This window comes from Argentina silus (assembly GCF_951799395.1).
Source record: "Argentina silus genome assembly, chromosome: Y".
Lineage (NCBI taxonomy): Eukaryota > Metazoa > Chordata > Actinopteri > Argentiniformes > Argentinidae > Argentina > Argentina silus.
Window position 1 is genome coordinate 3,545,001 of NC_139654.1, and position 15,000 is coordinate 3,560,000.

General features: G+C 43.6%; 1 protein-coding gene across 3 annotated transcripts in view; it reads left to right on the top strand.

Moving 5' to 3' along the window:
* Positions 1-1,981: 1,981 nt before the first annotated feature.
* LOC310823883 (uncharacterized protein) overlaps positions 1,982-15,000 on the top strand; it is a 259,021-nt gene continuing 246,002 nt past the window's right edge. For all 3 annotated transcript variants that reach the window (XM_083696790.1, XM_083696791.1, XM_083696792.1), the window contains exons 1-12: positions 1,982-2,064; positions 4,884-5,016; positions 5,196-5,319; positions 5,490-5,603; positions 5,806-5,919; positions 6,634-6,747; positions 7,253-7,343; positions 7,525-7,753; positions 11,042-12,830; positions 13,631-13,804; positions 14,281-14,454; positions 14,938-15,000. The exon at positions 14,938-15,000 is cut by the window's right edge and continues 111 nt beyond it. In XM_083696790.1, the coding sequence (XP_083552916.1) occupies positions 5,243-5,319; positions 5,490-5,603; positions 5,806-5,919; positions 6,634-6,747; positions 7,253-7,343; positions 7,525-7,753; positions 11,042-12,830; positions 13,631-13,804; positions 14,281-14,454; positions 14,938-15,000 (2,939 nt within the window). In that variant the 5' untranslated portion in view covers positions 1,982-2,064; positions 4,884-5,016; positions 5,196-5,242. The remainder of the gene's footprint in view (positions 2,065-4,883; positions 5,017-5,195; positions 5,320-5,489; positions 5,604-5,805; positions 5,920-6,633; positions 6,748-7,252; positions 7,344-7,524; positions 7,754-11,041; positions 12,831-13,630; positions 13,805-14,280; positions 14,455-14,937) is intronic.

The window sequence follows — 15,000 nt, forward strand, 5'->3', positions numbered from 1 at the left end:
CTACACACACACACAGACACACAGACATCGTAGCATTAGCATTTAGCTTACGCCACTGGATATTACTGCATCATTAGCATGTAGCATGTAGCCTACGCCACTGGATATCACTGCAACATTAGCATGTAGCATGTAGCCTACGCCACTGGATATCACTACAACATTAGCATGTAGCCTATGACCACTGAGTATCACTCCACCCTTAGCACTTAGCATTAGTATGTAGCCTACGGCCATTGAATATCACTACACCATTAGCACTTAGCATTAGCCTGTAGCCTACGACCACTGAATATCACTACAACATTAGCATGTCGCCTACGACCACTGAGTATCACTCCACCCTTAGCACTTAGCATTAGTATGTAGCCTACGGCCATTGAATATCAATTGCAGCATTAGCAGTTAGCATTAGCATGTAGCCTACGGCCATTAAATATCACTACACCCTTAGCACTTAGCATTGGCATGTAGCTTACTTGGGCTCCTCCTCTTTGGAATGCTTGGGACAGTACTTCTTGACCAGGTTCCTGAGAGAGAGGAGAGAGGAAGAGAGAGTTCATTTCTGTGTGTGTGTGTGTGTGTGTCTCTGTCCGTGTGTGTGTGTGTGTCTCCTCCGTGTGTGTGTGTGTAGTGTATGTCTGTAAAGCGTGTGAGGGCTGTGTGTGTCCGAGCCTCAGCTGTTTAGCCTCTCCTTTGTGTGTCTCTGTCTCTTTCTCACTCACACACACATGTTGTCACTTGACTCACTAAACATTGACGCCTTTGGTCGTGTGTGTGTGTGTGTGTGTGTGTGTGTGTGTGTATGCGCATCAGGTCAAAGGGCTAATGTGGCATAACGACTCTCACTGTGACAACATTGCAATCATATCCAATGGAGTAGGCTAAATGCTAACTTAGTAGTGACATCCAATGGTCGTAAGCTACATGCTAACGTTGCATTGATATTCAATGGCCTATGCTAAGTGTTAATGTGGCGTAATGACTCTCACTGTGACACACACACACACACACACACACACACACACACACACACACACACACACAGCTGGAAAGCTGTCCAACGTCCAACACCATTTGTGTGTGTGTGTGTCTGTGTGTGTGTGGGGGGGTTTCATAATTTTCATAATTTCAAATTTCATAATTTTCTCTTGACCCTGACAAACTCCCCAGTCCCTGCCAGAGACAAACATACCCAGAATACTAGGACTACAGATAAAACTATACAACTAGGACTACAGATAACACTAGGACTACATATAAAACTAGGACTACAGATAAAACGAGGACTACAGATAAAACTATACAACTAGGACTACAGATCAAACTAGGACTACAGATCAAACTATAATACTTGGACTACAGATACAAGTTGGACTACAGATAAAACTATAAAACTAGGACTGCAGATAAAACTATGAAACTAGAACTACAAATCAAACTGATCAAATTGTATTTTCAAGCTTCTTTAGTTAATCACCATAGTTTTCCTTTTTTCCACTTTATGATCTGATCCTTTGGTGCTCCAAGCTACATGATGGGTGATAAGGAAGTAGAACTGTGGGTGGGTGAGGCTACGTCTTGATCACATAACAGAATTGAGTGACTACCAGTTTCCCTGCCTTCTGCAATCTGACACCTCCTCAGAATTATTCACACACGATCATTTCATTGGATAAGAAATATCTTGCCCCACCCCTCCCATGGTCACACATTGACAGGTAACTCACCTGATCTGTCCTCCGTGTCTGTCATCAGTAGAGAAGTTCAGTCTCAGACTAACCTCTCAGTCAGACAGCAGCCATCAGACTGTCTTTAGTCCTGACTGACAGACAGAGTGGAGAACTGCAGACGACCAATCTAAAAGGAGCAGAATGATCAGTTAGGCAGCAAAGCTCTGTTTTCTCTTTACTCTGGAGACGATGGCTGCTGTTGGAGACTAAGGAGTCGAGTACCAAGTCTCTAAGGGGTGACTGGGAATCACGGAGCAGGGACACTCTCCTGTGTAACAGCTAAGGGATGAGCTCCAACGTGTGTCCACAACCAAGCCAGAAGAAAAGAAACGTGAGAAACTCTCTTGTTGATGAATCATCATATTTAACAAGATTGAACTGTGATGGAAATGTTCACTGTGAGTGTTGTGTTGTGTGAACTGTGATCCTGAGCAGTAAAAATCATATAACTGTTTATGGTTCTTGTTGATCATTAACCAGGAAGAGTGTGCTCTGCTTGAAAAGTGTACTTGTGGTGTTGTGTTGTGTTGTGTTCTGTGTAGTGTTGTGGTGTGGTGTGGTGTGGTGTGTTGTTGTGTGTTCTGTAGTGTGGTTTGTAGTGTTGTGGTGCGTAGTGTTGTGTAGTGTTTTAGTGTGTTGTGTTGTGTGGTGTGTAGTGGTGTGCAGTGTTGTGTGTGTAGTGGTGTGTAGTGTAGTGTAGTGTTGTGTAGTGTAGTGTAGTGTTGTGTGTGTAGTGGTGTGTAGTTGTGTGTGGTGTGGTGTGGTGTGGTGTGAGCTATGATACTGAGCAGTAAAAGTTGTGTAAGTGTACATGTTGTTGTTGATTATTAACCAGGAAGAGAGGGTACTATGACTATGATGTATCATCTGATATTAACAGTTACGGTCCAGAGTCAAACTGACCTGGCCTCCATTTTCAGGCTGGCTTTATTTGTGAGTTTAAAATGGAAAATAGCTTTGATTGATGTCTGTTGCACATTCTTAATGCATTAAAGGGATAGATCACAAAAATAATCTTTTTTTTTATTTTTATATTATACATATTATATATATATATCCACTCACCGGCCACTTTATTAGGTACACCTGTTCAACTGCTCTTTAACGCAAATATCTAATCAGCCAATCACATGGCAGCAACTCAATGCATTTAGGCATGTAGACATGGTCAAGACGACCTGCTGGTGGTTTAAGTGACTTTGAACGTGGCATAGTTGTTGGTGCCAGAGGGAGGGATAGAGGTATTGAGGGAGGGAGGGAGAGAATGAGAGAGTGGAGGGAGGGAGAGAGGGAGAGAGAGAAGGGAGGGAGGCAGATAGGGAGGGAGAGAGGGAGGGAGATAGGAAGGGGAGGGAGGGAGGGAGGGAGAGAGAGGGGGGGAGGGAGGGAGAGGATGGAGGGAGAGAGGGAGGGAGAGTAGTAGAGAGAGGTAGGGAGGGAGGAAGAGAGATGGGATGGAGAGAGGAGGGAGGGAGAGAGAGGCACGGAGGGAGAGAGAGGCACAGAGGGAGAGCAAGAGGAGGGAGGAAAGGGAGGGGAGTGAAAGAAAGAGAGTAAGATTGTGACAGAGAGAGAGAGAGAGAAAGAGAGGGAGGGAGAGAAAGAGAGAGAGAGAGCGAGTGAAGGAGAGAGAGAGGGAGGTAGGGAGGGAGAGAGGGAAGGAATGAGAAAGAGGGAGGGAGAGAGGAAGGGAGGTAGGGAGAGAGGGAGAGAGGGTGGGAGGTAAAAGGAGAGGGGGGGGTAGAGGGAGAGAAGGGGGTAGGGAGGGAAAGAGAGAAAAAGACAGAAAGAGGGAAAGAGAAAGAGAGAGAGATTGGATGGGGAGAAGAGGTAGGGAGGGAGAGAGGGGGGAGGGAGAAAGGGAGGAAGAGAGAGAGGGAGAGAAAGAGAGAGAGAGAGTGAGTGAAGGAGGGAGAGAGGGAGGTAGGGAGGGAGGGAGGGAGGGAGAAAGAGGGAGGGAGAGAGGAAGGGAGGTAGGGAGAGAGGGAGAGAGGGTGGGAGGTAAAGGGAGAGGGGGGGTAGAGGGAGAGTGTGGGGTAGGGAGGGAAAGAGAGAAAAAGACAGAAAGAGGGAAAGAGAAAGAGAGAGAGATATTGGATGGGGAGAAGAGGTACGGAGGGAGAGGGGGGGGGAGAAAGGGAGGAAGAGAGAGAGAGAGAGGGAGAGAGGATGGGAGGTAGAGGGAGAGAGGGGGGGGTAGAGGGAGAGAGAGAAAAAGACAGAGAAAGTGTATAGTGTAGTTTGTTGTGTTGCGTTGTGTTGTGTTGTGTGTTGTGTTGTGTTGTGTTGTGTGGTGTGTAGTGTTGTGTTTGGTGTGGTGTGGTGTGGTGTGGTGTGTAGTGTTTTAATGTGGTGTGTTGTGTGTGTGTAGTGTAGTGTAGTGTAGTGTAGTGTAGTGTTGTGTGTGTAGTGGTGTGTAGTGTAGTGTAGTGTAGTGTAGTGTTGTGTGTGTAGTGGTGTGTAGTGTAGTGAAGTGTAGTGTAGTGTAGTGTAGTGTAGTGTAGTGTAGTGTAGTGTAGTGTAGTGTTGTGTGTATAGTGGTGTGTAGTGTAGTGAAGTGTAGTGTAGTGTAGTGTAGTGTAGTGTAGTGTAGTGTAGTGTAGTGTGGTGTGAATCTACCCTAGTCTATATGGTGTACACACCTCCTCAGAGTAGAAAGGAGAAGCTCGGCCCGGCACAGGGGGAAGAGGAGAGAGAGATGTGGCCCTCCTCGACACACGCAGCTCTCTACTACACGTTGTACAGCAAATGGGAGGCGTTGACCGAGTCAGTTACAAAGAACTGTCACGTGTGCAGAGTAGTGTGTCTATGGTTGTGTCTACTGTAGACACTGCTAACAAGCTCTTGAGCTTAGAGACTCTATCCTAGTCGAAACACATCTTCTAGTGGGCCATCATGCTTTATGTTAACATGTATAGTTTACTTCCCTCTTCTGTTCTCCCATGGACCAACCACCAACTACCACCTCATTTCCTAAAGTCACCTAAAGTGTTTCTAGTCGTAATTATTACAATAACTGTATCATCTTCTGACAGAGGTCAGAGAGGATGAGGGGAGAGACATTTAACTGTGTAATTGTATTGATAAATTCCTGTACTTGTAACATTCAAGCCTCTGTTGTTTTATATTGATTGTTACATTCCTTTACAGTTCAGTCTTCTTCTAGTTGGTACTGTCGGCTTGTCCTGGACCAGCAGACAACCGTGACTGTTGAACCCCGCCTAGACCTTGTCCTGGACCAGCAGACAACCGTGACTGTTGAACCCTGCATAGACCTTGTTGAGTGAGTCCCACATCACATCATCAATCAAATAATTATTCAATTTCAAGTCAGATTTTCGCTTTGGTCATTCTTTTAAGTCTGTTTACTGCAGCATGAAAATCATGCATGTGTGTGTGTGTGTGTGTGTGTGTGGTCTTTGGTCTCATTTAACGTGCTGCGTGTGTTCATTGGGTTTATAGCAGGAGGTTCTTTGAGGAGAGGAGAGGACGGGACCACTGCCTCTAAAATGAGTCTTTCTGGGGAGAGAGAGGAGGGGACCACTGCCTCTAAAATGAGTCTCTCTGGGGAGGTTGAAGACATGGGGTAAGAGAAGAGTCTCTGGAGGGCATTTACCATGAAGATGATGATGATGATGATTATGATAGATACATCATTCATAACCAGATTAATGTTAGGCACAGGAATGTACATATACTGTAGTTCAATGCATAATTCAATGCATAATTAATGTGAATTAATTTTGTGTTTGAAAGGGTCCAGAAAGAGAGACCAGCCTCACCTGTACCAAGCTGTGTGTCCATGAAGAGTGACCACTCTATGGGAAAACCATTAAACTTCGGAGAAAGACCTCCTCATTCTGGTCAAAGGTTAGTTTGCGGTTTAATCCCAATAGTCAATATCCTGACGACACACAGACACACACTCATATGAACACATGACATCCATTATTTTCTGTTAAACATGTGAGAATATTGGTGTCTGACAACACAGATACACACTCATGAACATGTGATGTTTACTGTCGACTGATAATTAATGTGAGAATGTTGGTGTCTTTCTGTTTGACAGGGTCCAGAAAGAGAGACCAGCCTCACCTGTACCAAGCTGTGTGTCCATGAAGAGTGACCACTCTATGGGAAAACCATTAAACTTCAGAAAAGGAACCGTCACTACTAAACAAGGGTAGGGGTATCATGGGGGATGTGATGAACTAACTGCTAGACTACGCCACCTGTTTGTTTCATGAGGTCCTCGGAGGAAACTATAATGAACTCAGGTTCTACTATCAAGGAGGGAGTATGGGAATAAGGCTCACAATGCAACAATCATTTATTGTACAGCTTCTAATCACATCATCTTCAGCTCTAGGAGCTCAGCACATATTGATCATTAAAGGCAGAAGTTCAAATGTTAGACACAGGAATGTAGATATACTGTAGTTCAATGCATACTGTAGCAACAGACAGTGTTGCAACACTCACTAGAAGGTGTGTCCTTGGAGGAGGAGAGTGGATCCTGGAGGGAGATGGCCACTAAAAACCTAAAAGCTACTGACAATACAGATATATTAATTTGGACTGGCCACACCGTCCCCACTCTCCTCCTCTCAGAGCACCCCAACCCTCCATGGTAATGGGGATCCCCTGAATGAAACAAAGACAGGTTCATTAACACTCTGTCCTTCACAATGCCACCCTCCTGTGGAACTGGCTCAAGGAGCTCAGTTCATATGGCACATTTAAAAACACAACTCCACCTTGTAATGCAGTATCCAGCAGGAGAGACCAGCCTCACCTGTACCCAGCTGTGTGTTCTGACAACACAGATACACAATCATGAACATGTGATGTTCACTGTCGACTGTTAGTTAATGTGAATGAATTTTGTTTTTGACAGGGTCCAGAAAGAGAGACCAGCCTCACCTGTACCCAGCTGTGTATCTATGAAGAGTGACCACTCTATGGGAAAACCATTAAACTTCAGACAAGGAACCATCACTCCTAAACAAGGGTAGGTGTATCATGGAGGATGTGATGAACTAACTGCTAGACAACGCCACCTGTTTGTTTCATGAGGTCCTCAGAGGAAACTATAATGAACTCAGGTTCTACTATCACGGAGGGAGCATGGGAAAAAGGCACACAATGCACCAATCGTTCATTGTACAGCTGAAGGCAGAATTTCAAATGTTAGACACAGGAATGTAGATATACTGTAGTTCAATGCAAACTGTAGCAACAGACAGTGTTGCAACACTACCTAGAAGGCGTGTCCACGGAAGAGGAGAGCAGATCCTGGAGGGAGGTGGCCACTAAAAACCTAAAAGCTACTGACAATACAGATATATTAATTTGGACTGGTTACACCGTCCACCAATGTTAGTTTTTTGTAATATTCATATGACACAGGAACTATGTTTTGTGGTATACACACTTAAGTTATTCTATTTGGGGAACTGGGCTTCATTCACACTTCTCTGGATAAAGACATCTGCTTATTTCTTGTTTTTACCCAGAATCCCCAGTGATCAGGTGGAGAGACCAGAGTCAGAGATTCCTAGTGGTCAGTCTGTCCAGAGTCAAAGTGATCTGGCCTCCATATTCAGGGTGAGCTAAATAGGAAGTATGACACTGAAGATGGCAAAGTCACCCCCATACAAAATTTATTTTTTTCTTGTTTCAATTGCTTGCCAAAGTCAAGTGTTTTTTGGATTTAGTCTCTCTACTGTGTGTAAAGGTTTACCCATTATTGTCTATCTCACTCCACTTTTTTTTCTAAATGTTTCAGTCGCTTGAAGACAATGTCATCACTTTACTGAGAAATGAGCTGAAGAGATTCAAGAGGCTTATGTCTCAAGACTACCCAGAGTGCTTTGAGAGTCAGGGGGAGGAAGAGGAAGTGGTGGATGAAGAAGAAGAGAAGCAGGAGAGCAGTGCCAGAGAAGGGGCTCTGAAGATCACACTGCACGTCCTGAGGAACATGAACCAGAAGGAGCTCGCTGACATACTGGAGAAACGTAAGAGACCTCATGTGTTTTCACAGAGAAGTGTTACTGGGCTGAAATATTATTGGAAATACAAACACCACTAACTGTAATTATGATGTCCAGTTGTGGTCAGAAGTTTACATGCACTTAAAGAACATGTATGTCATGGCAATCTTGAGTTTCCAATCATTTCTACAACTCTTATTTTTCTGTGATGGATTGATTGGAGCACATACTTCTTTGTCACAAAAAACATTCATGAAGTTTGGTTCTTTTATGAATTCTTTATGGATTTTCTGTAAATGTGACAAAATCTGCTGGGTCAAAAATATACATACAGCAATGCTAATATTTGGTTAAATGTCCCTTGGCCATTTTCACCTCAATTAGACGCTTTAGGTAGCCATCCACAAGCTTCTGGTTGAATCTTTGACCACTCCTCTTGACAGAATCTGTGCAGTTCAACTAAATTCGTTGGCTTTCTGACACAAACTTGTTTCTTCAGCACACTCCACATGTTCTCGATGGGGTTTAAGTCAGGACTTTGTGAAGGCCATTCTAAGACCTAAATTCTAGCCTGATTTAGCCATTCCTTTACCACGTTTGATGTGTGTTTGGCGTCATTGTCCTGTTGGAACACCCAACTACATCCAAGACCCAACCTTCTGCCTGATAATTTTAGGTTTTCCTGAAGAATTTGGAGGTAATCCTCCTTCTTCATTATTCCATTTACTTTCTGTAAAGCACCAGCAAAACAGGCCCAGAGCATAATACTACCACCACCATGCTTGGCATAGGCATGGTGTTCTTGGGGTGAAAGGCCTCACCTTCTCTCCTCCAAACATATTTCTGGTCATTGTGGCAAAATAGCTCAATTTTTGTTTCATCTGACCACAGAACTTTGCTCCAGAAGGCCTTTTCTTTGTCCATGTGATCAGCAGCAAACTTCAGTCGAGCACAAATTGATAATTCAAGGTGCTGTATGTATATTTTTGACCCAGCAGATTTTGTCACATTTTCAGAAGACCCATAATAAATCCATAAAAGAACCAAACTTCATGAATGTTTTTTTGTGACAAAGAAGTATGTGCTCCAATCAATCCATCACAGAAAAATAAGAGTTGTAGAAATGATTGGAAACTCAAGACTGCCATGACATACATGTTATTTACAAGTGTATGTAAACTTCTGACCACAACTGTATATGTATCTATTTGGTCACTCTTTATATGATGTTGCCTCTAACTTAGTGTAATTACTCTGTAATTACTCCTTTAACAAGATTGTTTGTTTCTGTATAATTGCAGAGTAACAGGGTTGGATAATTTACTATAACACAGATGGAATAAGTACTGTTCTTTCCTACACGTGTAGTAATATATCATTCAACTATACTACATACTTTGTAATTAATTACTATATAAATAATGAATAATTAATTACTATATAACAACTTGTTAATTAATACAACATGTGGTCCTCTGTGGCTCAGTCGGTAGAGCATGGCTTTAACAATGCTTAAGTTGTGGGTTTGATTCCTGCTGGGACCATTTATACTGAAATGTATGCATTCACTGCACTGCAAGTCGCTTTGGATAAAAGCGTCAGCTAAATGGCATATATATATACAGTGGGGGAAATAATTATTTGATCCCCTGCTGATTTTGTTAGTTTGCCTTATTACAAAGAGATGATCGGTCTATAATTTTTATGGTACTTTTATTTTAACAAATAGAGATAGAATATCAACAAAGAAGTCCAGAAAAAACACATTATATAAAGTTATAAATTAATTTGCATTTGATCGAAGGAAATAAGTATTTGATCCCCTACAAACCAGCAAGAATTCTGGCTCATACAGACCGGTTATATGCCCATGAGGCACACAGATTAATCCTGTCACTTTAAGAAAGTACTCCTAATCTCTGCTTGTTATGGGTATGAAAGACACCTGTCAAAAGAAATAAATCTCTTCCATTCCAACCTCTCCACCACCATGGGCAAGCCAAAGAACATTCAAATGACATCAGGGTAAGAGTTGTAGACCTGCACAAAGATGGAATGAGCTACAAGACCATCAGCAAGAAGCTTGGTGAGAAGGAGACAACTGTTGGTGCAATTATTAGAAAATGGAAGAAATACAAAATAACCATCAATCACCTTCGGCCTGGAGCTCCATGCAAGATCTCGCCTCGTGAGGTAAGGATGATCATGAGAAGGGTGAGGGATCAGCCAAGAACTACACGGGAGGAGCTTGGTAATGATCTCAAGGCAGCTGGGACCACAGTCACCAAGAAAACCATTGGTAACACACTACACCGTAACGGATTGAAATCCTGCAGTGCCCGCAAGGTCCCCCTGCTCAAGAAGGCACATGTACAGGCCCATCTGAAGTTTGCCAATGAACACCTAAATGATTCAGATAAGGCTTGGGAGAAGGTGATGTGGTCAGACGAGACCAAAATTGAACTCTTTGGCATAAATTCGACTCGTCGTTTTTGGAGGGAGAGAAATGCTGAATGCTACAATCCCAAGAACACCATCCCAACCGTCAAACACGGAGGTGGAAACATTATGCTTTGGGGTTGTTTCTCTGCTAAGGGTACAGGACGACTTCACTGCATTGAGGGGCCAATGGACGGGGCCATGTACCGTAAGATCTTGGACGAGAACCTCCTTCCCTCAGCCAGAGCACTGAGGATGGGTCGTGGATGGGTCTTCCAGCATGACAATGACCCAAAACATACAGCCAAGGCAACAAAGGAGTGGCTCAACAAGAAGCACACTAAGGTCATGGAGTGGCCTAGCTAGTCTCTCGACCTTAATCCTATAGAAAATTGGTGGAGGGAGCTGAAGCTTCGAGTTGCCAAGCAAAAGCCTTGAAACCTTCAGGATTTGGAGAGGATCTGTAAAGAGGAGTGAACCAAAATCCCTCCTGAGATGTGTGCAAACCTGGTGACCAACTACAAGAAACGTCTGACTTCTGTGTTTGCCAACAAGGGTTTCTCCACCAAGTACTAAGTCATGTTTTGCTTGGGGATCAAATACTTATTTCCTTCGATCAAATGCAAATGAATTTATAACTTTATATAATGTCTTTTTTCTGGACTTCTTTGTTGATATTCTGTCTCTATTTGTTAAAATAAAAGCACCATAAAAATGATAGACCGCTCATTTCTTTGTAATCAGGCAAACTAACAAAATCAGCAGGGGATCAAATAATTATTTCCCCCACTGTATATATTTACAGTTACTGCAGGTACTGTGTCAACTTAATGTAAAGTGTGCCAGGAATATTTTTATTGTTTTGTCATTCAGATGAGCTTGCTGTGGTGTTCCAACAAGAACTCAAGTCCACCCTGAAGAAGAAGTTTCAGTGTGTGTTTGAGGGAATAGCTAAGCAAGGCAACCCAATACTTCTCGATAAGGTCTACACAGAGGTCTACATCACAGAGGGTGGAAGTGGAGAGGTCAATAACGAACATGAGGTCAGACAGATTGAGACAGCATCCAGGAGACCAGCAACACAGGAGACACCAATCAAATGCAACGACATCTTCAAGCCTTTACCTGGACAAGACAAACCAATGAGAAATGTGCTGACAAAGGGAGTCGCTGGCATTGGAAAAACAGTCTCTACTCAGAAGTTCATTACGGACTGGGCTGAAGGAAAAGCCAATCAGGATGTCCAGTTCATATTTCCACTTCCTTTTCGGGAGCTGAATTTAATGAAACAGAAGAAATGCAGTTTGAATGAACTTCTTGGTCATTTCTTCATTGAAATAAAAGAATCAGGAATCTCCAACTTTGACAAGTATAAAGTTCTGTTCATCTTTGATGGTCTGGATGAGTGTCGACTTCCTCTAGACTTCCAGAACAATGAGACATGTTGTGATGCCACAGAGTCAACCTCAGTGGACGTGCTGCTGACAAACCTCATCAAGGGGAATCTGCTTCCCTCTGCTCTCCTCTGGATAACTTCCCGACCTGCAGCAGCCAATCAGATCCCTCCTGAGTGTGTTGACCAGGTGACAGAGGTACGAGGGTTCAACAACCCACAGAAGGAGGAGTACTTCAGGAAGAGAATCAGTGATGAGAACCTGGCCAGCAGAATCAACACACACATGAAGTCATCAAGGAGCCTGCACATCATGTGCCACATACCAGTGTTCTGTTGGCTCTCAGCCACTACCCTAGAGAGATTGTTGGGTGGAGCAGAGAGAGGAGAGATGCCCAAGACTCTGACACAGATGTACACACACTTCCTGGTATTTCAGACCAAACAGAGGAATGTGAAGTACCTTGAAGTCCATGACAGAGATCCACAGTGGGATAAAGAACTAATTCTGTCACTGGGAAAACTGGCCTTCAAACAGCTGGAAAATGGCAATCTGATCTTCTATGAGGAAGACTTGAGAGAGTGTGGCATTGATATCACAAAAGCCTCAGTGTACTCGGGAGTGTGCACTCAGGTCTTCAGAGAGGAGTATGGGCTGCACAAAGTGTTCAGCTTTGTGCATCTGAGCATCCAGGAGTTTCTAGCTGCTTTATATGTGTTCCTCACATTCAACATCAGCAATGAGAATCCACTGGTCAAACAGAAATCCTCATCCAGGAAGCTATGGTCATCACTCAGACCCAAACCTCTGGTCGACTTACACAAGAGTGCAGTGGACAAGGCCTTACAGAGTAAGAATGGTCACCTGGACCTGTTCCTGCGCTTCCTCCTGGGCCTCTCACTGGAGTCCAATCAGAATCTCCTACGAGGCCTTCTTACACAGACAGGAAGCAGCTCACAGACCAATGAGGAAACAGTCAAGTATATCAAGGAGAAAATCAGGGAGAATCCCTCTCCAGAAAGGTGCATCAATCTGTTCCACTGTCTGAATGAGATGAATGACCGTTCTCTAGTGGACGAGATCCAAAGCTCCTTGAGCTCAGGACGTCTCTCACAAGCCCAACTCTCACCTACACAGTGGTCAGCTCTGGTCTTTGTGTTGCTGACTTCAGAAGAAGAGCTGGATGTGTTTGACCTGAAGAAATACTCCAGATCAGAAAACGGTCTTCTGAGGCTTCTGCCAGTGGTCACAACCTCTAAGACGGCACTGTAAGTAGATGGACAAAACACTGCATTGAAACTTGATCTTTGAATGGAGTATGTGATCACTTATTATGATTTACGGATTAAATTTAAGAAACTGAGTTATTGAGCACATGGTCAAAAGTAATTCATTAATGCATGCTTATCTTTCATGTTTTATTGACACACAAATATGTGACTTGCTCCAACATGTTCAGTCGCTTTGTGTCTCGACTCCCAATAATGAGGTAGAAAGAGCCAGCTCCAGTCGGAGTACTGAACACTGGTTTGGAGAAATCCACTCCTGACGTTGACTCTCATTCCATTATCTCATTCCACTCGCGGTACCACGGATACTCACACCGCGGCACAAATGAAGACTTTTGGTCTGACATTAAGCAAATAACATAGGTAGCATATATAATAACATGGCTGGCTGTGTTCACAGTTCAGCTAAAGAGTTTGTCAGCTTTATTTTAGTGGAAGTGGAATGAGTCAGTTCTCTAGCCAGTGAGTTTACAGTTGGTGCAGTTGGAAGGAGCTCGCCACTCAACGCCAACTGAAAGCTCTATCCATCATTTAAGGCATGAAAAGTATGGATACATGATGATTTCACCTTTAAAACGGAGTGAAATGATTAGAAAACATGTTGTTCTAGTGAAAAATGTTAAAATACCAAAACATCCCATGTACGGGTTTAGGACGAAAATGTAATTATATGGTAATTAGGTGCGGCGAAATGCAACTGGAAATGATAGAACACATCACATAGGTCCATTTTTCTCTGAGTTAAAATGACTTCATGCTTGTATTTATTCCTCATTCAGGCTGAATGGATGTGACCTTACAGAGAGATGCTGTGAAGCATTGGCCTCAGCTCTCAGCTCAGACTCCTGCCACCTGAGAGAGCTGGACCTCAGTAATAATGATCTACGTGTTGGGGGGGTGAAGCTGCTCTGTGCTGGACTGGGGAGTCCACACTGTCAACTACAGACACTGAGGTGAGGTCTGACTATTCTTGTTGACAGACACATCATTCCAAAGTGTCTGTTACATTATCATTCTATGGAATCAATGATACTTGCACAGAAAGGCTCAATGATTGACACAGACAATGTACATTATCTTCCAATCAATTATGATATATTATGTGTGTGTGTGTGTGTGTGTGTGTGTGTGTGTGTGTGTGTGCACGCGCGCGGTGGCAGGGGGGGCTGCTCTGTCTTCACTCTCTGAATAACTTTACTCTTATCAAATCCTGACCCACCTGGCATTAGATCAGCTCATGGGACTACACAATACTGCACTAACCCAATAGCAAGCAAATACATTATACCAGACGTAGAAATCCAGTCACTACAAATGTATCCATGGTTGCTTGCTCCCCTGTTGAGAGCAACTATAACTCTCACTCATGAATTCTTATCATAATGCACCTCAGTGATCGTATGGCTACATGTATTTTTTCCTCATTCAGGCTGAATGGATGTCACCTCATTGGGAGATGCTGTGAAGCGTTGGCCTCAGCTCTCAGCTCAGACTCCTGCCACCTGAGAGAGCTGGACCTCAGTAATAATGATCTAGGTGAGGGGGGGGTGAAGCTGCTCTCTGCTGGACTGGGGAGTACACACTGCCAACTACAGACACTGAGGTGAGGTCTGAGACTATTCTTGTTGCCAGACACATCATTCCTAAGTGTCTGTTACATTTTCATTCTCTGGAATCAATGATACTTGCACAGAAAAGCTCAATAATTGAGACAAACAATGTACATTATCTTCCAATCAATTACTATATAATGTGTGTGTGTGTGTGTGTGTGTGTGTGTGTGTGTGTGTGTGGGTGTGGGTGTGGTGGGAGGGGGGCTGCTCTGTCTTCACTCTCTGAATATGTTTGCCCTCCTCAAATCCTGACCCACCTGGCCTTAGATCAGCTCATGGGACTCCACAATACTGCACTAACCCAATAGCAAGCAAATACATTATACCAGATGTAGAAATCTTGTCACTACAAATGTATCCATTGTTGCTTGCTCCCCTGTTGAGAGCAACTATAACTCTCACTCATGAATTCTTATCATAATGCACCACAGTGATCGTTTGGCTGCATGTATTTATTTGTATTCCTCATTCAGGCTGAATGGATGTTACCTCACAGAGAGATGCTGTGAAGCGTTGGCCTCAGCTCTCAGCTCAGA